The sequence below is a fragment of the Strix aluco genome, chromosome 2, assembly GCF_031877795.1.
Source record: "Strix aluco isolate bStrAlu1 chromosome 2, bStrAlu1.hap1, whole genome shotgun sequence".
Classification (NCBI taxonomy): Eukaryota; Metazoa; Chordata; class Aves; order Strigiformes; family Strigidae; genus Strix; species Strix aluco.
In genome coordinates, this window is record NC_133932.1 from 79019403 (window position 1) to 79042446 (window position 23044).

At 36.9% G+C, this 23044-nt stretch overlaps 1 protein-coding gene across 3 annotated transcripts in view; it reads left to right on the plus strand.

Moving 5' to 3' along the window:
- STK24 (serine/threonine kinase 24) overlaps positions 1-23044 on the plus strand; it is a 68508-nt gene that overhangs the window by 28562 nt on the left and 16902 nt on the right. For 2 of the 3 annotated variants that reach the window (XM_074815413.1, XM_074815414.1), the window contains exons 3-5: positions 15227-15283; positions 18613-18721; positions 18833-18990. In XM_074815413.1, coding sequence (XP_074671514.1) covers positions 15227-15283; positions 18613-18721; positions 18833-18990 — 324 coding nt within the window. Of the gene's footprint in view, positions 1-4396; positions 4535-15226; positions 15284-18612; positions 18722-18832; positions 18991-23044 lie in introns of all 3 variants that reach the window. The other variant, XM_074815415.1, reaches the window with a different exon arrangement.

The following is a 23044-nucleotide window of genomic DNA, read 5'->3' on the forward strand; positions in this document are numbered from 1 at the left end:
TACTCTTTACTGAGAAAGGAGTCCCTTGTTTACATGGTTGTTATTCAAAGATACTGTTTTGAATGTGAATTTAGAAACTTTTTATTCCACTGTTTTCCTTTCAGTAGTCCAAGGGATGATTGTCACTTTCTGGAATCTGCATCATATTGTCCTATTTTTCTGAATCTGTGAGAAAACCTACCTAGTAACCAATGGTTACTTAAAGAATTTTCCTGTTTATCAATCAGTTCCACACTGTTACACTTTTATAGCTAAATAATTCTTACTGTATGAGTGTATCAAGATTGGGAAGCATCCCTAGTATATCTCAAAGAACCCCTGAGAGTTCATAATAACTGTATTTTGTATTACCCAATGTTTAGGCACTTAACCACTTCATATTATTCTGATCTTGTTTTAAATAAAAATTTAGAAAGCTCAATGTAAAATATAATTTCTTGGAAGTAATATATTCATTGTGCTTGTTGTGATGGCCTTAAAAGCTGCTTCTGTACTGCTCTGCTTGCTGGCTTCTGTATGGTGTGAAATACTCTGTGTATAATTTCACATCTTGGTACCTGCCTTTAGGAAGAGCTAACAGGTAGCTGCTGCTGAAATAGGCAGCAACAGTATCTTGTTCCCCATCCTGCTTTCATTTTCCTGCCGTTTTACTTGTATTGGATCTATTGACTGCATAATTACTTGGTTCACCTGGGAAACAAGTTTGCCCAGTGCCTTCTCCTGCCCCTTCCAAAATAACCTGGGTCTTGAAAAGAGCAAACCCCAAACCCTTACAGATTAGCCAGTTCAGACATGTGGCTTCAAAATTACTAGGTCAGGTGCCAAAAAAAAAAAAAAAAGTGGTGGAGTCAGGTGGCCCCAAAATTGGGAGGTAGGGGAAGAGAGAAGTACCACGGTTTTTGGTAAATTAGCTGTAACATGAAGCCTTGTATTTAGTTTGGCCATACAGATCAGGGTGGTATAACATTGCTTTCTAACAGTATGTAATACTGTTTGTGTCAGATGTCCTTCTGTATCTTGTGTGTTAACTGCTCCACTTGTTGCTGTGGGCCTGTGAGGTATCTGAAAAGGCATTATTAGTATGGCATCTAGGTGAAAGCTTTTTTCTGCTGCTGCTGAAAGGGGAAGTCCAGCTCTGCCTTGTGACTGGCCGCTTCCTTACCCTAGCAGCAGGGGCTATTTAAACTTTCAGTGAAGTGGTTCAGCATACTGAGTAGGAAGGGGACTAAGTGCCTTTTTTTTGGTTTTTTTTTTTGTTTGTTTGTTTTTTTAAATGATTGGGGGGATTGTACACTGATGGTTCAGATTGGTCTAAAGTTTTATGGGAGCACGCTAGCACATCATTGTTTATGAAACTTCTTCGATCAGCCAACAGTAATGCTGAAAAAAGCATATGTGTGTTTATGTATTTGCGTCCAGGTTTAGGTGGGCTGGTTCTCCATCTTGGCACAGCTAGAATGTGACTGATGGCACTATCAGATGGCTGCCAGTTTATTGATCCGACATTCTCATTAACTTCTAAACCATTTGCCATTTCAATTGAAAACTTCTTTCTTTATGTACCTCTGTCATAATCTTGTGCTGTTACATAGCTACTATGTTTGTGTCCTATCTTTAATGTGGACATTAGATAGTTTGTTTTGCTCAGTTAACTTTCTTCAACATCCTTCAGCATTTATACAGTTCTTTGGGTCAAGTGAATTATTCTAGGTCTTCATATGGTCTATATGGAGGTAGTTGTATAAAAGTGGAAAAGTCACATTCTTTACACATATGAGAGAATATTATGGTATGTTACAGGGCATATTAATAAGCATATTAAAATTAATATTTCAGCAATTGTTATTTGAAAAAAGTTGGTTAGACTCAAAAATATTGAACTTCGAAAGGGTTCCCTGGTGAATAGTTTTATGGACTGTATTATACCTAAACCATGGCAGTTCGTGTATTCAGGACCCAGTGTTTTAAACTAATTCTTACAGTTCTTTCCATCTATTTTTTTTCATTATACTACTAAATTGATAAGATGTTGCATAACATTGGGATAAAACTGGTGATTTGGAGGTACTGAGGCTTTTTCACTCTCTTCAATAGTTCCTTGAAACAGCAATTTGTAAGAAGGAAACAAAAAACATAGGGGAGGAAGGAACTATGGAGATGATGGGTGTGAGTAGAAGCTATTTTTAGCAGTAACTAGAGGTCAGGAGAGTTGTAAAGAGAAAAAGTGGAAAATAATAAGGGATTTGCTGAAAAATTATGTGTTTTGCAGGGATTGGAGCGATGAGCTTGACAGAAGTCTTAAGAACCAGGGTGATTCTAGGGCTGATACATACAACTTCCGTAGTAAAAGTTCTGAAGAAGGATTTGCCTGTGAATATTCGGTAAAGGAAGCAATGGAGTTTAATGGCAATGTGAATGGAAAAGGTGAAGGGAAAAGAGGAGTAAAGATGTACAGACTGCAGCGTGGGGATGCAAAAGATCTTGGAAGCTGTATACAAGTGGTGAAAAAAAGATTAAACTGATGGGTGGATTGATATTTGTGCAAAGGAGAAGTAAATTTGAGCTGTACTTTAGATTTTTAATTTAATTGGATGTAACGGATAAACAGGAATAGACGTCTGCATTAGAGCAGTTGTTTTTTTGGACAGTGGAGGTGAAGGGGTTCTTGTGCCTCATATTTTCTGTTGAAAGTTTGTTTTTGGTATAGAGAGGGGAGTAATTCATAAAACCCCTGAGTGTTACTGATGTGAACTTCCACAGTGAAATAGGTTTAAGATACATAGGTGCAAGTAGGGTGACATTTTGTTGGAAAAATTTACAAGTCTCAGTATTCATTGGATGCAAGGTTTGTTTGTAAGTTCTGCTTTTGTTGTAATGTGGTTTATCTAGACGAATGGATTCTGTAAACTAATGCTGATTTACATTTGCTTCCAATTTCCCATTTGGGACTTTGTACAGTTTATTAATAACCATTTGATGTATCTCTCAGTAAAATTTAGTTCTATGTGGAGCTTTGATTATGGGTTACATTTTTTTGTTTCTTGCCTTCCCTGTGACTGTCTGTAAGAGGTGAATAGACAAAATGTTGGGATTGTCATAGAACCATGTAAGTCACTCATTAATCTTCATTGCCTCTTTAAATGGACTTCCTGGGAAAAGATCTGCCACAGATTGTGGTTAGATTTTTTTCCTTATAAGGTAATGACTGAATAGGCATGATTATGAAGTAATTATTTGCCTGGTGGATAGGGAAGGGGGTTACGGCTGTTAGCCCCATGAGGTAATAAGAAAATATTAAAAGGGTAATGGTTGCAAGAGACAGTAGTTTTCACTCTTCCCACTGCTGTTTTTTGAAGCATGAAGAGGGAAAATGGCTACAGGCAGGTGGGAGGAGAAAGAGTATAGAGTCATGTACTCTTAGTGTTCTAAAGAAGTGATTACCCAGTCCTTCAGGAAGTGAAATGTGTACGGTTCTTCAGTTGTATAAGTTTCTTGTGTTTACTAGCTAGGAAGTGGTTTTGCAGCCAATACAAGAAATACGTGTCTGCTTGCTTCTACTATAATGGTATAATTTGGTAGAAGAGTTATAAACCAAGATTACCCATTAGTTTGGAGCTTTGGGAAATCATGTGCTCAATATGACATGCCTAGTCTTTGACAGCTGGGTTATAAGGATTCATTTCTGTGGTGGAAGGGCATGTGCCCAGGAAATGTGCCAAAGAGGCTGTGAATATGGACACTGTTAGAGCTGACTCACGCTAAGGAAAACATGGAGCTCGTGGCTCTAGCATGTTGGCATGCAAACACAAAAGTCTGCTAAATGTTCTGCAGAAGGAATCTTTTATCAGTACTGTGACAGAACTTCCATTGTTTTTTCCTACCAAGTGGCTCTGCAAACTCTGTTACAAGTAGCTTATGGCAAAAAAGAATGCATTTAAGGATTAATTGTATATTGCTGTGGTAATTGCAAGAGGTAATTGTTGAAGAGGGACTGCTGCATTAGATTGTAGAATACATTGACTAGTATGTATGTCTAGAAATGAAAATGTGATATTTTTTCTTGAGATCTGAAGGCAGGAGTTTCAGAGTGTTGGAAAATGATTCCAAAGCAAATAGCTTTTTTTTATACATATATACATGCATAAAATACTGTGTACTGAGGTGGTTCTGCTTAGTCTGAAAAATCATGTTGCCTGTGTTTTTCATGGAGTTTATAGTGTCCAAACTGGAATGAACAATTCTTCTCTTTCCTTGGTCTCTGTTCTGCATTGGCTACCCAGCAGATGCATTTATTTTTTTTTTTCTTTGTGGTTGAACACGTTAGATGGCTGACAAACCTTGATTAAAGGACATAAATGCGCCACATGCAAAACCACAATGATTTCTTTGATTGCAGGGACCTTTTGGCCAGCTTGCAGTAAGGACTTGTGTTTAGAAGAGAACCTTTGGGCTCATCTGTATCTCCCTCCCCTCAAAGGGATGGCAGCCCGAGGACAGCTAGCATTCATCCTGACGCCAAGAGACTTCAAAGGAGGTAAGCGCCTCAGAAATGCTCCCCAGACAAAATACTTCTCATCAGTCCTACACCCCAGCGTGGTAATATTCTTTAGTACAGCATTACCATCTCTTAAAGGTTTCTGTTCATGGCTCCTTCGTGAAAATTTTTTGAGAACTCTGTGAGGCCTCATCAGCTGGTTGCAGCCCCCTTAAGATTCATGGAGATGTCCACTGCTGTCAGTAATCCTTGTCCAGTTGCTTGTGAATGTGCCCCTAGTGTAAGGGAAAAAGACATTTTATACTTCCTGGGTTTGTACTCAGACATATACTCCCCTCCTTCCCTTATTTTGTTTTTCATATTTTGGATGGGGTTCAAACTTGAGCTTTTCTCAATTCATGATCCTTGAGGTTAAAGTCAGGGCAAAAAAAAAAAAAGAAAAAAAAAACCAAACGCTGCTTCCCCCACACAGTTTTTAAAAGGCTTTTTTTTTTTTTTTTTAAATGGATCTCAGAATGGTTCTTTAATATGCAGATGATTTCCACCCAATTCTTTGTGTGTTTAAATTTCTAGTGAGCATTATCCCAGAAAAGTTCTGTAGAAACAAATTACTGCATTTTCATTCTTTTGGAGGGAAGTATGTCCTTAGGATTTTTTTTTTTCTTGTTAGAGGTGCCACCTAGATGCAGCACAGCTGTTTGTCTTCCAAATGCCCAGAGAATAATTAGTAGAAAGAGCAATTTAAGTAGAAGTTTACCTTGACATCAGAAGTTTAAACACAAAAATCCCATATTAGCTTTTTAATTTCTTTTTATTTTTTATAAAAGTAGACTTTTCAGGGGTGATTTCCATTCCTTCCCCACCTGCCTTCAGGTCACTTCTACAAATACTCAACTATAGATCTTGCTTTTCTTGTTCTTTTTCCAGTAAACATATGAAACCCACTAAGAATATGACTAGAATCATAAGGAAGAACTTTCTTGGTTTTTTGTTGGTTTGGGCTTTTTTTAGTTTGTTTGTTTTTAATGGGAATATTTGGGCCTGTGGTAGACCATTAGTAAATAAGAGTTATGTGTTTGCTGAACAGAGATTTTTTTTTTTTTTTTCCCCCATAAGGGTGTGGATTTGGAGAGCATAGTTGTCAGACTATTTAAGCTATATCTGTTACTAAGTTCCTGTAAAGTTTTACCTTGTTTTATCCATTTATGATGACAGCATATTATTTTGACTTCTTTAAACTTAAGTGAGAGCTTTCTAACTATGTAGAGTACTTCCAATAGCTGCCATCTAGCTTGCTTTCTTACTGGGCTCTACCATAATAAATATAAAGGTTCTCCAGACTGTAACTTAAATTTGTTGAGGCAGTAAAGAAATGGATCGTCCTATAAAATAATATTCCACCTAATTCTACACTTACATACCTTTGGAAGAGATTTACCTATGGATATTATGAACAACTTGCAGATCCTCCAGACTTAAAATGTTTATAGGTCCTGACTATGTCGATAGATTAAATTAGGTTGGGTTTTGCTTGACTGTGTTCAAATGTTTGATTGTTGTTGTTTTTTATGGGTTGGGTTTTTTTGTTTGTTTTGTTGGTTTGTTTTTTTTTTTCCCAAATGCTGGTATTTCTTCTACAGTAGTCAGTTTCCTTAGTTTAATTGGAAATTTTTCTTTTGTAATCTGTGCTTCATATGTTGTGTGTTGTTCAACTGTAGGGATTTGGATTTTTTTTTTTAATGTATAGTCTTTCCATGATGTGTTATTTCTATACCTCTTCTTCTGGTGTTCAAAAAGGCAAAACAAATATTCAAATTCAAAGAAGGAAACTTTCAGAAAACTGCAAATCTTTTTCTGAGAATTATTCTAATACTTCTTTTTTATCTCTACAAGGTATTACTGAATGCACCAAAATGAGTAGTAGCACACTGCAGCTTGTGTAAACCTTACCAGGTTAATTCTGTTCCTGTAAGACAAGCTAAATTACAAATATAGTTTATTTTTAATAGTGGGTTGCCCTGCCTTGTGAGCAGATGTGAAGGAAACAAAGGCATCTTTTATTTCCTTCACACACATTCCTTTACTTCCTTCCTTGAGCAGCCTTTTAGTGTCAATGAAGGTGGAGGTGTTCTTACTTGGTTTTGTTTTGTTGGGTTTTTTAAATAAGTTTGGTCTTATGCCTACTTCTCTAGGAATTCAGCAAGGAACAGTAGAAACGGAGCTGAGAATTGCTAGAGTTCTTTCTAATCTAAAATACAGTATCTGTTGATGGACATACATTCTGATAAAATGAGACACCTAGCTATAGGTGGGAAGTGTTACATTATTTGGAGGCTCTGGAGTTCATGAAATACTTAAAGAATTCCTTTCAAAGGTAAATCTAGTTATTGCTTCGACAATTTTTACCTGGAGGGAAGTGATGTTCAAAGCAATATTACAGAATCACAGAATCATTCAGGTTGGAAAAGACCCTTGGGATCATCGAGTCCGACCATCAGCCCTACTCTACAAAGTTCTTCCCTACACCCTATCCCCCAACATCTCATCTAAACGACCCTTAAACACATCCAGGGATGGTGACTCCACCACCTCCCTGTGCAGCCTATTTCACTGTCTGACCACTCTTTCTGTGAAATTTTCCTAATGTCCAGTCCAAACCTCCCCTGTTGCAGTTTAAAGCCATTCCCTCTTGTTCTATCGCTAATTACCTGTGAGAAGAGACCAGCACCAACCTCTCTACCATGTCCTTTGAGGTAGTTGTAGAGAGTGATGAGGTGTCCCCTTAGCCTTCTCCTCCTCAAACTGAACAGTCCCCTTCTTTCTCTTGGAGCCTTTCAAATTGATAGTAAAATTCAATCACTCAAGAAGCAAAATAAATTTTAACTCTCTCTTTAGTAGTATACCAGATGATCTACTTCAGCATGGCTAGATTTTTGCTCATGATTTCTTGATGAATAGATTGTCTTAATCTGTGTTTCATAACATCTGCTTTTGCTCCTCTTATACTTCAGAATGCCAAAGCAGGATATTTATTTCCAAGGTTAAAGATGGCCAGTTATTTTTCACCTTTCCTAGAACACTGGACAATACTTGAAGACTCTGCTCTAAAACATGGTCTGTTAGTTGTGACAGGATGGGAGAGGGGAAAGGGGGAAAGAGAGGATTATATCCAGAGGATATCTTTGGTGGCGAAGGTAAACTGAGTGTCTTTAGCCTTGTTCTCTCATAAAATAGTTTCTCATGTTCTTCAAAGCCAACAGTTGTCTTTCCATGCCATCTGACTTTCAGGTGCTCTGAAACAAGTGTCTGTAGGAAATACTACAGTTTGATTTTTTTTTTTTTTTAAATTTTTTTTTTTTAATGAAATCTGTAATGACATAATCAAATAGCTTTCCTCTTTATAAAATAATACACCAAACTATACAAGCTTGTGTTGTAGTAATAGGTGGAAATAGATGGAAGAACATTAGCAGATGAATAGATTGTCAAGGGAAAGGTCAAGTGAAGGATTAACTGCATGATGGAACTCAATATGCTGCTCCCTGGGAAGTGTTGGAATGATGGTGGCATTCTTTATTCCTTGTAATGAGGCTGGAGAATTTTTTTGTTAATCCGATAGAGAAGAAAACCAGTAGTACTTACTGAGATTGCCTTTAAGAACAAACTATACTGTCTTAGAACGGTGGTGTGAATTGACACGAAAAGATTTTTCTTTTTCTGACTTTGTTTTCTGTGAAGACAGTTCCAAAAGCATGTAAAAACATTATAGCCTTTCTTGATAGCTGTTAAACAGTTGTAGGACCCTAGATATGGAGTGGTAGAATCTGTTTGTCCATTTGCAATGGAAAGGGATTGATTGTTTACTACTTACACTAACAGAATTGAGTACCGGTGGTGTTCAAATTTTGGAGAAACTGAAGTGTAAATACCTTTCTTTTGTGATCAGTAATTCTGTCCTTTGTCATATCCCTTTTGTGTATCAAAAAAGTTATAATATGACATAGAGCAATCCATCTGGCATCTGGATAGGCTGTTTGAAGTTCAAGGGTGCATTGCTTACCTCCTCTGTTCAAGGATTGTGTACTGGAAATAATGGAATGAAAGGAGATAGTGGTATGCTATTCATTTTTCAGTGTTAACATATGGCAGCACTGGATCTAGTTCTGATTGGATTTAAATTGAACCAATAATATATATAGGTTGTATTTATAACTAGTCAAGAAATGGCAAGAATTGAGGCTATGAGGTAGAGCTGAATGTATTGCTTGCTAAAACCATGCATTTGCTGAATAACACCTTGTACTGTTAAAGAACTCACTCTTGGCAGGTGGTACCTGTTCTAATACTAATCTGTGGGTCTAGAAACTGAACAGTTAACTAACAATTGGAAAGTTTGCAAATCCTGATGAGTTTCAAGGATCTAATGGCAAGATATCAATTAATAGGTGCCTTCTCTCTAAAGTGTAAACTAATAATTGTCTTGTATATTTATTCTTTGTTTATGAAAGGATAAACTCCAGAGAAAGGGCATTTAAAATATTTTGGAGGTCCTGATACTTCTTGATACAGGTTTTCAAATCTGAGACAGTTGGCAACATTTAGAGTGTTGTGAAAGGGTTTGTGCTTGACTAAGAGAAGCAGGAACCACAAATACATAAATGCCATTTCTTGTCACTGCCGCAATGGATCATTTATGGCATTGTACAAAACTTACTTTTTTCTCATTGATCTGTATCTTATCTCTGTGTATAAGCTCACAGATATCCATGCGAGTTGATAAATAATGAGAACTCAAGTGCCAGGGTCTGCCTGTTCTTCATCCTATATAACAAGACAGTGACTACTGTTGTGACTTGGTGTTGAAAGGAGATGGTGAATGAATAAAATGGTGCCTGAAGCTGGACTTGATGATTGTGAGGAAAGTGTTTTGAAGAATTCGGATATATGAGCGACCATATTCCTTAAGGTGCATTTCTCTTTGGTTAATAATTTCTTCCTCTTTTTATGACGGGTGTCGGAGTGATAAATGTTTTCAGATTCCTTTTAAACAGGTGGTTTTGTGCTTCTGTCTTCAGTGGGTTGTGCAGCTTCATTTGGGGCCGGACCTTCTTTGTTCGGGATGGGGTGTGAGAGAGTATCTTTGCCATTATATGATTCTGCCACCTGGTGGCTTTGTCGAGCAGCATGGGCTTCAGAGGCATAGTTAAAAGCACAAGTATGAAGAAATCCTGAAAAAAAAAAAAAAAAAAAATCCTTCTTTCCTTCCAAAACAGGGAATCGGTGGGCAAGGTTGCTTAAAGTAGATAATAGAAGACAAGTTCCATGATCTCTGCATCATGTTTTTGAAGTCGGGCATCTAAGAATCAGTGTGCAGCTATTTGAGAAGCTTCTGGTTGCTACAGCTGTCAAACTTCCCTGGGTGTTTTTGTGTATGAAGTTAACAGAGGACAAATCTCCACGAGGAGTAGTAACAAACTGTAGGAGGAATGCAACTTAGAGAGGTTATCCTGTTGCATACATTGTGTATCTCAAGGTTCCTTTAATCTGGTTTCTTATGCTGAAAAATTAGTAAATTTATACCAGTATTTGAAATATGTCTCATTTTCTGGCCCGTATTACTTTGGCATATATACCTGTTAAGCTGAAATTTTTATTGAACAAAGTGTCACACATCACATTGTGCAATGCCTATCAGTTTTGGAACTAGTTTGTTCTTTTCAGATTAGTTGAGGTTCTGTCCAAGAAATTGTGTTTCTGTTTTTCAGTACTGTAGGTTTTTTCTACTAAGCCAGTGATGGTAAAACTTTTAGTACATAGATCAACTTAAGCTAGTTCTTATTTTGGTTAGCTAATCTGTTGCGTTATTGCAGTCAAGTATGTGATTTCTAGCTTGTGATTGTTGACATAAGTTAAAAGTGCTTGTAAATATATATTCGAAGTGGAATTTGGAGATGGCTTGTCTCTAGAACTAAATGACTTTTATACATACTTATAAATACTTTCTATTCTGCTGCTAATAGTGTACCGTAAATTTAAGGTGGGAAATTCTCTTTCTCACAATGGGGAGGATTTTATTTCACTTAGAAACAAACATGCTCACTATTTTACTGTTTTCAAATTGCATTAGTTGACTTCCTTGATTTAAGACTTACAATTCAATTCTAAATTACTGTACAGGTCACTTGGTGCTCTTACTTATGAGTCCTTCTAGTCCTTCTCTTTCGTGGCTCTGTGTTATGTTTCCCTCTGCAACCTCTCCTTCCCTCGAGAAGGGTGATTTAGAAACATTTTCATCAATATATACTGTGACTTGATTGGTTTAGGTCAATCTCTCTTGTATAATATCACAGTGCTAAGAAATGTGTGAGTATATTCTTGTAAAAAAACCCCAATAAAATACATAGCATCTCTGAAGATAGGCCTCTCCATGTTTATTCAGAAGTTTAATTAACTTCATAAGGACTTATACACAGAAACTTTAATCTTGATTACTTATTTCTGTGTCTTCTATACTCCTTTGATTTCATTTGAAATGTACTTCTGAGGCTTGAGAGGAGTTATTTGGTGGATGGCCTTTTTTTCAGTGTATAGTCCTTGATTTTTACGTATTAGGAGAAGTTATTTACCTGCTGTAACTACACTTATCTTACAAATACTTTCACAGTATAACAGTGACTTAATGGAGAATACTTCATTAGAGGTAAATTGTAAGGTTTTTGCATTGTTCCAGAGTTAAAATGAGAAGTCAGACCTCAAGAAGAGCAAACTAGTTTGGAAAGGATTTACAGAAACTCTGCCTTTCTGTAACTGAGCTTCTTTTAGATTCCAGAGCTGTTCCTTTCCTCAGTTTTATGGCAGCAGAGGAAAACCTCTTGTTCCTACTGTGAAAAAGGAAGTGTTCCATGTGCCCTCATTAATGTGTTCATCTATGTTTATAGGGAAATAATAATCCTAAATTTGGATTGATGACTCACCATAGCTTCACTGTATTTGGACAAAAATTCAATGCTGTGTTGTGACTGATGTTTAAAAGAAGAAAACTGGTCTTATTTCAGGTCTTAAAATGGAGCAGTGAATGTTGCTAGTCTCAGTATATAAGCATAGTATCTTCCTGAAAATAAGTGATTATGTGTAATATGTAATTACTAATCTAGGCTATGGAAGAAATTTTAGTGCTTTTGGTGTCTGTTTGAGAGGAAAAGTGGGGAATATATACAGAGGAATGTGAGAAGTACAAGCAAAAAAAAGAATTTGGGCAGCTTTAAAAAGGAATGTGACAGGTGTTAGGGAATGTGAAGCATGCCAGAGATACTCTGGAAGGGGAGGGAAAGAAGGAGGCATGTTGCTCTGGTGATGCCAAAGTCAATTGATAGTAGTGCTTTACTTGCTTTGTGCTGTTGTTACAAGGTATAAAGTTAAGTATATGTGGGTTACTGGCTCTAAGGTAGAATATATATTAAGTAATTCATGAAGACTGTCTCACCAAAAGCATTTCTTTGCATTTTCTTGTTAAGCAATGTATGCAGATTTTAAATAGCTAAAAAAAAATTTCCAGAAAAAATGAAAGGTGATAGTAAGATTCACTACAGTAGTAGTTAGTTAGATCTGTTCAGATACTTAATATGAATGATGAAAAAAAAACCAACTCCAAAATATCCATGAAGTTGAGTAATACTTCTCTGGCAAGGGAGAGGGAAAACCGTAGCGAATTAAAAATCAATTTGAATCTAGGGCTACAGGTGTAAAGATGCCATAATTGTAACAGATTGCTATTGCTTAGCTTCACACTGAGATATAGACACAGTTCTGTGTGTGTTCTCCAACTGCATTTCCATACTTCACTTGTTTTAGAAGGTAGTTATTACTGAGTTTACTGGATCTGTGGATTTCATATTGTAAATTCAGACATGTGACCCCAAGCAGATGATGCTGAAAGTTTCAGGAGCAAAGACTGAGCAAATCAGGAAAAGAATTGAAAAGGATAAATGATGATTTTAGAAGAATATGAATTGTATAATTTGTATTTGTGTAATTGTGTTGCATGATTTTGTAACTCTAATTAAAATTATATTCTCTATTTTTTAAATTATTTTCTGCTACCTCTAATTTCTAATTTTCAGCTGGAAAATTTAGTAGCTAGGTTTGTGGAGAATTTATCTTTTGAGAAATTGTATCTACTTTCAAGTTGTTAGCTCTTTAAATCCATGAGGTAACTGAGATGATGGAAAAGAGAAGATGCATCTCTTATTGACTTCTTGGTGGTTTTGTGTTTGTTTTTTGGTGTTGTTTGTTTTGTTTTTTCTATATTTGAGAGGATCAAGGAGTTTGCCCTACCTTGTTCTTTCACACCCAGGCATTTCCATTGAAATAAAAAATAGTGATAGAGTTGATGTGTTTGTGTTTAAATTGCTATTAAAATTAAGTTTTACAGGGACAGAAAAGTTTAATGTTCAGGAAATTTCATGCAGCTTTAAAAGGCATTATCAGGCTGAAGCAAAATGGATATATAAAATTTTCATCAAGTTTAGGAAGATTTCTGAAGATGAAATGATTTACTATAAGACATGTCTCAGAAGCATACTTGTTCTCAAACTGTTAGAGGCCTGGAACCTTGAAGGGACAGGCAAACTCCCGAGAAAGTCTTAGAAGCAAAATAAGTATTTCAGTACTATAAGGGACTTTCTTAGGATAAGCAGTATTTCTTGGAGTATCTGTGAGGCCTGCAGAAAGTAAACATTATCAAAATGCTCTATAGACATTATACTTTAAAATTACTTTTTCTCCCTAAAAAATGTGTTCTGTCTCTTTTAAAATATTTTTTTAAAAAAAATTAAAAAAACCCCCAAGACTGTGCTTGTCAAATAATACTGGTTGACTCCTGAAAAAATGTATCTAAATTTAGCTGGATCTGTGTGTTAAAAATAGTGGATGATGAAGGAACTCTAATCCAGAGTCTTACCTAAAAATAGTACAAGTTGTGAAACTGGATGTAGGTGAGGAGGGCTGTGTGCATTTACTTACAGAATGTGCGTTCTGAGACCAGAGAGGGAACAGATGCAGATGGAACCAGAGCTATAGTAATGACTAAAAGGCTTACGTGAGTACTAAGGGCCAAAATTTTCTAATCCCTTAGGGGATTTAACAAAAGTTATGTTCTGCAATACATTTATCACTTTTCTAAAAGTTTTAATCCATCTTTATAGATGAGTATTCAGAATCTTACCTGCCCTGGCTGTGAGCTGTTATTTTTATATTAAGTTTTATTTTGCAGGATAAAGTAAATGAATATTGTTGCTATTTATGTGCTCCTACATTTTTATGCTAGAAGTCTTGTGAATGTTTGGTACATAGAGTTAAAAATAGCAAACCATAATATAACTTGATAACCATAAAAACTAAAACAAAACCCACCATATGTTCCATGCATCAATTTCATTTGAATATCTATCTGGTAGATTTATGGCCTTGCTTTAAAACATGCTTCAAGGCTGGTACTGCAAAGGGAAAGGTGGACTAAGTGCTTCTTTTAGTGTATTTAGGAATAAGATGCTGCAGACAGTGGAAAGAAATGATTGGGTCCAGACTTAGCATAGTGTATTGTGTATCTTGTGTTAAACATTCCTATAATATGTATCAAGGTTTCTCTTGAGAATATAATAGCTTGATTTTTTTGTTGTTGTTAGCTTTTATTTTACTAGCTAAAGCTAGCAAATTGCTACAGTCATCTTAAATAATCTTTACTACTCATTTGCTTCATCTTTCTTGAACACAATTGTCCAAAATTCTCTACCATATATTAGATGCATAAGCATTAGTGGAGAAAATCTACCTGTGTTCTTCCTTAGGTCAGAAACAGATGGCTGTTCAAGAAAATGAAACAGCGCAGAGACGTGAAGAAGACATTTTAAATTAAATTCAACCTAGACAGGAGTCAGGCTTATTAAAGAAAATATTTTGGAGTCTCTGTACAAATAAAGATAATCAACGGAATCAGGACATTTTTTCTAAGGAAAGGAATTATATTGTGTGTAATGTAATTATTATTTGGTATTCTGAATGTCTATAGTCAGAGTTTTAAAATGTAACTTTTTTCTCCTCCATTTTCATTGAGTGGCCCCTGTCTGTCTCTTCCTTGTCTCAGAAGATACTTTTGCAGAATGTACTAAGGAGTGTGCTAAGAACTGGGTGGCTTTTGGGAGTTAATATGCTGGTGAACTCAGGCTCAGAGTATTTGTCCAGTTCTAGTCTGCATAAAGGCAAGAAGTTTCCTTCTGCTACCTGACTCTTTGGTAGGGATTAAAGAGAAGTTTCTTCTTCTGTGGATATTGTTTATATTCTAGTAGTATTACTATCAGTACAAAAAAGAGGTACCATGAAATGAACATGAGTATGACATTATTTGGAAGTAATGAACTTCTGATGTCTGTGCTCTTACCCGTTGGCAAATGTGAAGTAGCTTTCCTTTTGTTAATTTAGAGGACCAGAATTAAACTTTCTTGAACATATGCAATTATGTAAGTAGCTTGTGACAGACTAAATTAATTCCTTATCAGGTGGACTAAAAATAATATGTCTTGAAGAATAATCCAAGGATATTTTGGAGGAACAGCTAAACGTTAGTGGAATTTCAAAACTGTAGAGTTTCTTCAGCAAAAAGAATGGAACAAGTCCCATTAACTTAAGAACTGATTATTTTTTTAAACTTCTTTTTTTGTTGCTTTTGTTTTGCAGGATACAAAATTATGGATAATAATGGAATATCTGGGTGGAGGCTCTGCCCTTGATCTAGTAAGTAGATTATGTGTGATTTTTCTTATTTTACCCCTCATAATTATTTTCGTAACTTATAATTCTGGAAACTATAACATGTCATTTGGCTATGACAATGTTTGCTTCCAGTAAAGGAGAAAAAGTATTTGTCAACGTCAGGAAAATGTTATTTTCCATGAGGCAAGACTGATTATTTGTATAAATGGAAGGGAACTAAGCAACATAATATTGGAAGCAGGATATAAACATCTTGGAATGCTAATCTTCAGTCAGCTGGAGAGCACTAGTGGCTGAAAATACTTTTTTCTGTCTCTTAATTCTGCCACCACAAGTCCGTCTAATTGTATCCATTTTAATGCATCTTCCCCACCCCCCCCCCCCAACCCCCCCCACCCCCCCCCTCCAAACCAAACAAAAATTTCCCTGTTTGAAGTCTCATTGAAGTCTAGATAGACAGAAGCACAATTTAGGCTGGTGTTAATATATTTCAAAGAAATAGGAGGAGCTGTGGACTCCCTCAAGATTAGACAGGCCTTACAGAGAGACCTGGATAGATGAGAGAGCCAGGCAGTTGCCAACTGTATGAAACTTAACAAGTGCAAGTGCCAGATTCTGCACCTCAGACGAAGTACCCAATTTTGAATCATAATTCAGAAGGTTCAGTGCAGATCATGTTTTCCGTGACTGGATGCTGTCCATTCACTTTAGCTATTAAAAATCCCCAACAAAATCACAAACCATCTTTTATTTATTGTGGATTTAAAAGCTACTATTATAGATATGAAAATGGATGTTTTAAGTATGTGGAAATTGTCATACTGATCGAGGCGGAATGTCTGTGTAGCATAGCTTGCTGATCTCAGCTGCTCAAGGAAAGAGTAAAAGGAAAAAGGTCAGTGTAGAGGGATTCTGCTGGTGACATCCAGAAGACAGGAGTGGGTAGCAAATGCAGGCTTCCTGCAGTTGTACCTTTAGTTTCCACTCCAGAAGAAGTTCTGTGGTTGTGTAGCAGTTGATAATGTTCCCATAAAGATATGCTGAAAAAGTTTACTGTTGTGATTGCTCTTCTGTCAGGAGAAAACTATTGGAAATTGGCCTGGTTTTTATAAATTATTAGTTACTTTGTGCTTCAAAAAAGTATAAAAAATCAGAAAGAAAACAGATGTTATCATATTTTCTTGTCTTTTTTTTTTTTAATCATACACATTTTACTTGTGTGATGACCATGTTTATTCCCTAAGTTTGTGTGCTGGGCTTGTGTGTGTGATGGGGGTTTTTGGTAGCGGGGGAGGGGGGCTACAGCAGTGGCCCCCTGTGAGAAGCTTCTAGAAGCTCCCCTGGCTCCAAGTTGGACCCGCCTCTGACCAAGGCCGAGCCAATTAGAAACAGTGACTGCACCTCTACAGTAACATATTTAAGAAGGGGAATCTGTGAGGAAGAGTTGGAGTTGTGAGGAGGAGAGTGTGAGGAGGGCACTTATGCCAACACCAAGGTCCATGGAAGAAAGGAGGAGGAAGGGGTGGAGATGCACCAGATCAGAGACCCTCCTGCTGTATCCTATGGCGAGAGGTCAGGCTGCCCCCCTGACACCATGGAGGTCCATGGTGGAGCAGATGCCCACCTGCAGCCCATGGAGGACCCCACACTGGAGCAGGTGGCTGCACCTGAAGAAGGTCGGGACTCTGTGGGAAGAACTAGTCCCTACTGTAGTAGTTCAGCGTTGGGAGGACTACAGCATGTGGGGGTGACCCACACTGGAGCAGCAGGGGAATGGCTGGAGCCCGTGGGAAGGAACTCATGTTGGAGAAAGTTCATGGAGGACTATCTCCCATGAGAGGGACCCCATGCTGAAGCAGGGGAGAATGCGAGGAGTCCTCTCCCCTGAGGAGGAAGGAGTGGCAGACTGACCATAACCCCGTTCCCTGCCCCCTGTACTACTAAGGGGCAGGAGGTAGAGAGATTGGGAGCAAAACTGAGCCTGGGAAGAACAGAGGGGTGGGGGGAAGGTGTTTTTAGATGTGGTAATGCTTCTTATGGTCCTACTGTGTCTATTAAGTGTTGTCCTTGTTAGTGTCTGAATTAAAGTGATGTTCTCTTTTTCTTCCCCTAATGAGTCTGTTTCTTGCCTATGACTGTAATGGGTGAGTCATCCCTCCCTGTCCATATCTCAATTCCTGAGCCTTTTACTTTATTTTCTCCTTCCCATTCCTGAGGGAGAAGAGATGAGTGAATGGCTGTGTAGTGCTCAGTTGCCCTCTGGGCTTGAACCAGTACAGCTTGTTGCCTAGAAATAGTACAGTCTGTGGTCACATCCTTAATGTTATTGAAGAAACTGTGACACAGAACTGAAATCATCATGGAAATGTACATTAAGCATCTTGTGTGTGCTTCGTTAATTTTCAGTGTATGTTCTGCTGCATGTTTTCTTAGTTCTAACATGCACATTATGGTTCTCAGCTAGAATCTGGTAGGACAACTGGCACATGTTATCACATTTCCCTACTCAAGGCAAGACTGAATGGGAACCTTGAATTCCATGTTCGAAGTGTATACATGTCATGTTAAGCTGGTGTTTACTTGAATATGCACTGGCTTCTTTGAAAATCATGCCTCACATGCCCTCATTGGTTAAGCAGCCTCTCTGGGTAGTGACCTTTCCTCTGTCCCTTTAGAGTTACTAGCATACTCACTTCTAGAATTTTTATCAGTTGTAGAGAGCTCTGAGATCTTCTACCACTGCTGTTTCTTTTCATAAGAATTAAATTACTTGGAACTTTTAATTCTAACAATTTTCAGATTTATACCTCCAGGTTTATATGAAAAAAGCACTTTGGGTTGACTTTTAGAGAGCTTCACAAAATTCCTTGCAGTATATAGTAACAGAACATGTGATTGATTATGGTACCTTTTTTGCCTTAATATAGGGCCTGGGGAGTTGCACATCGAAGTTCAGTATATTGTTAATAATCAGATTACAATGTAGATGCTTTTCAGACTCAAGAGTATATATGTATGACGGGACCACAAACAGTAACTTGAAACTGTGTCATTACGGAGCCTTTAACAAACTTTTAAGTGTTTTAGATAAATGAAGTATTTCTTTGCCAGTTGTTCATAAGGCCACTTAGTTTAGAACAATGTATTTTTTAAAAGAATATTCTGTGTTGTATCTCATATTATGAAGTTAGCAAATTGGAAATTTTGAGGTGTGACAGAAGGAGTTTTGCAGGTTTTTCTATAGTCAGTGTTATTTCTGTTCTGTTTCTCCTTTACATATATATAAATATGTATATACACACACATATATATATAAAAATATATATAAAAATAAATCTTGTGTCTCCTAGTTAGAACCTGGTTCACTTGAGGAAACCCAGATTGCTACAATATTGAGGGAGATACTCAAAGGACTCGATTATTTGCATTCAGAAAAGAAAATCCACAGAGATATTAAAGGTAAATTTTTCTTTTTTTACTTGTTTTATTAGAAGAGCTCATGCAGTATAAATGAACGCCCTTCCAGTGTCAAATGTCTTAATTTCTGCTATTTCCTCTTCTTTATTCCAGCTGCTAATGTATTGCTATCTGAACAAGGAGAAGTAAAACTAGCAGACTTTGGAGTAGCAGGGCAACTAACAGATACACAGATAAAGAGGAATACCTTTGTGGGAACACCATTTTGGATGGCACCTGAAGTAATAAAGCAATCGGCATATGATTCGAAGGTAAGGTCTTTCAAGGCATTAGCCAAAATCCCTTCCTTTTAAAATTTGAATTGCATAGGTTGGTCTTCAGAATGTAGCTAATAACTTTGGCTGTGTCTAGACAGATGTACATTTAGATAATACCTAGCACCTAAAACTGTTGGCAAGGAAAGAATCTTTCCTAATTTATATCCAAACCTTAAGTTTCCTAGTGTATTAAGCCCCTCCAGATAGCAAGAAATATTATAATACTGACAGGTACATATTGTAACCTTTTATCCCATTTTTATTGATGAGTATTTTTGATGGTTGTTTAAAAGTAGAAGAGAACAAATACAAACAAAATGTTAATATACTTCCACTTTTTTTTTTTAAAAAAAAAAAAAAGCAACACTGTTGAAGAATATGGATTTGGTGGGTGTGAAACCATTGTTTGATAGTGCTGTTACCCATCTGTGGAAGAATATGCCACATAGGTCTATGCTACTCTCTGGCCATGTTCTTTTAGATATTTTGCACAGGGAGGGTTTAATGTTTTGTATCAAATTTGCTCATTTGTAGATATTCACATTACACAGGATTTTGATTTAGCAGAGTGGTACAGCAGCATACTGAAATCACAACACAAGCACAATATATCAATTCTGATATACAGTTGGATCGCAATAGAAATGTGATTCCCGCTACTGGTCTCCCTATGCTCACCAGCATGGCACTGGGTGTCCCCAGTTGCTGGGAAGGAATACGTGCATTGAAGCCAGCTCAAGCCCGTTGCACTTTTCAAAGTTCTTTTTGTTAGTTATTCAGTTTTTATACTTCTAGTAGGCTGAGTTGCATATACACCTCCTTGCCGCCCTTCCCTTCCCCCTCCCCCATGCTGGTCTGGCTAGCTCAGTAAGGCATTGTTCTAAGGATTATGTTGGGGAAGGCTATTTGCACAACCTGATAACCCACTGATGTAGCTGTATATCTGAAACAAAGGTCACCCTCACGTCCCACTTGTGTTAAGATCAGCTTTTTTTATGATAATTAGCAGTCATTCCTTATGTTCTTCCCTGAGCTCATTTTTCTTGCCCATCTCCTCTGATCTCCTTGTAGTGATTTGTTTATTGGTTACATCTCCATGCAATGAGACAGGTTGGTGTCTTTCCTTCCACCCTCATCCACGTAAGGAACTCACCAATACTGACTCTAGCCTAGACTGTAGTATTACTTCCTTCTCTCTTTAATATCTTTCTGTAGAGAGGCTATTTAAAAATAACTAGCAGAGCTCTGTAGAGCCTCTAGAAGCCTAAATGACCACAAATTCCCAATTTGAAGGTTGAGTAAACCATTTTTTTTGGTGGATGATTGTTTTGGGGGTTTTTTGTTTGTTTTTGGTTTTGGGGTATTGATGGTTGGGGTTTTTTTGAGGTTTGGCTTCTAGGAATGATCTTCACTTGGACAAAGTATGATTCAGTCCTTGGGTTTTGAATTATGGCTGTTTCAGTCTCCAATGTCATGTGGACATAAAAAGGTCTTGGATACTTCATCAGTTCCGAGGAAGGCCAGAGATCAAGTTTTGAATGAACTAGAGATACTTATTTGCATCTGTGAACCTTTTGGCACTCAGACCGGACTAAATTGTATTAGACTATAATAGTTTGGCTGTTGTTGCACAACAACCTCTTCGGAAAGCCAGTTTATTTTAAGATAGTCTTATGCATATGTGAGAACACAGACATCCAGAGCTAACCTCATTTTCCTTCTATAAGCTGGCAATGCTTGAGGAGGTGTTAGGTAGGACTGTCCTCTTCATAGCATAGTCCCTGTGAGGTGCAATTTCCATTACGTAGTTGCTGTGTTACCCAGTTTTGTTCTTTGTCCTGTTGAATCTTCTTACTTCCCACATGCTGATGGGTTCCCAGTAAAAGCTTATAAGTGTCCTGTTAACACTACCTTGGGCACAGTTCACCTGCTTCTTTCCTCATTTACTGTATGCCTCACACCAACTGTTAAATTGTTTACTGCTCCTTTTCTGATTGGATTGATGTCTTTGTTCATGCTGACATATAGCACAAATAGCACAACTGTGCAAGGCAAAGCAAAACCTAAGTTATGACATAAAACTACTAACCAGGCTAAAGGCAGGCAGATGCATCCTGACGTCTAACATTGCCAATTATTGCTATAAAGCTTAAGGTCTCCTTGTTGATTCAGCACTATTATCACTTGTCTTAATATTACAGATAGTTGGTGGATTTCCTGACCATGGCTTACACTATATTATTAACATAACTCATGCAAGAACTATTATTCCAATGTATTGATTTCCATTTGAAGCAGTTTCGAATATTAAGATGTAGTTAAACCTTCTCTAAATTCAGATATGCTTGTGAGTTAACCATGCTGTCAAACACAGTTTCCAGAATTGAAGAGACAAACTTCTGTGGAATTGCCTTGTGTGAAGCACTTAAAATATTTTTGGTTAAAACAGTATATCTTTATGGTCTTTGCGTTACTTTATAATATTTTAGCAGTTACTTTAATGTCTCTTAAGATTATGTAAAAGTAGTGAATTCTTAACATAAGCTGATGATTTTGCATATAGTCTTTCTTTTTTTCCCAAATGTATGTAATGGGAATTTATGTATATAACTTATTTTTTCTTTTGTTAAGGTAGAGAAGCGGGTTTTTTTACAGATAAAAAAATGTCTGCATTTTTGAAAAATGCTGTTTTAATTCAGGATGCAAATGCATACGTTTTGTGTATTTTTTTCTTTTAAAATATGTGACACATAACAATGTAAACCAAGTCCCAATTTATGTTCCCAGTACTGTGCTCTCAAAATTATGTGAGGTATTTTGGACTGCTTTATGCATACGTGAGCTGTGTATTCCTTAACTGTCATAAAGAATTTGCCCATTCCATTCTTGCTTTATTCAGTCCCATTCCCAAAGTGTTTTGTGTCCTTAAGATATTCCTGTTACTCTTTCTCAGATCATATATTGCAAGGTATATTTATAAGGCATTCCAACAACTTGTCTTTATTGCCTAAAAAATAATCAAGGTATGTAATTTTTGACACAGATACTAAATTTCAGCAGCTTCTGTCAGACTTTTGTAAACAATAATTCAGACTGATATATTTGAGAACACAGGATTAGCAGGTGGCTTGTGTGAGAGAGTACGTTAGCTATAATGTTTGCATTTTGATGTGCTCAGTAGTTAATGTGAGAGGTGTACTTGAGAGCAAAAATTTCAACTTCACTTTTCGTTTTCTTTATGTAGTTTATTTTTAAAGCCCAAGTAATCCAAGGGGGTGATAAAATCTAGCTGCTAAAGAAACTCAGCCATGGGGGAAAATAGTGAAATGTCAAAACATGGCTGCAATCATTACCTTAAAGGTACCACCTGTTTTTTAAATGTCTTTTCCTTTTTAATTTATCTTTTCCCATACCATTTATTTCCTTCTATCCAAGATATTTGTTCTTTGATATAATGTCTTCATGGGATCTTTCCCTTCTTCCTAATTTCTGTTATTTTGGCAATAGTTCTTACTACTTCTTCCTGTTTTGATTCCTTTCTTCATCTGAAAGTCAGCATCTTTTCTCATCTACTACAGTTTTCTCATATCTAGTCCCCTGTCCTTTCTACTATGTAACTTCTAACAGAAAAAATAAAATATTTAATTTTAAAATGTGTTTCTCTTGCACATAGCCTGTTTTCTTTGACAAGAGCTTCAAAGTCAGACTAAATTTTACTCATTAGAATGGAAGAGAAAAGGCTGTGGCAGTACTGCTATAAATAGTAGCTCCCAGTGAGTTGCTGACTCTCATCTGAACTTGGAAGAGTAATTTTTATTCAAGACTTGAACTGTAAAAACCATAACACGTGGTAAAACTTAATGATGATATAGTGTCATCACTTCTTAAGGTCTGCATTTGGAGGACTGATTTGCGCTTGTTCTGGAGTTCCGTTGTCACAGACAAGTGCATCCTAGAAATGCCTAGTTGGATACACAGGCAGTTGGTGCTTACATCCCTGTTTTGAGTTCCTCTCTTATCTGTGAAAGGAGAGGTTACAGTTCCAGAG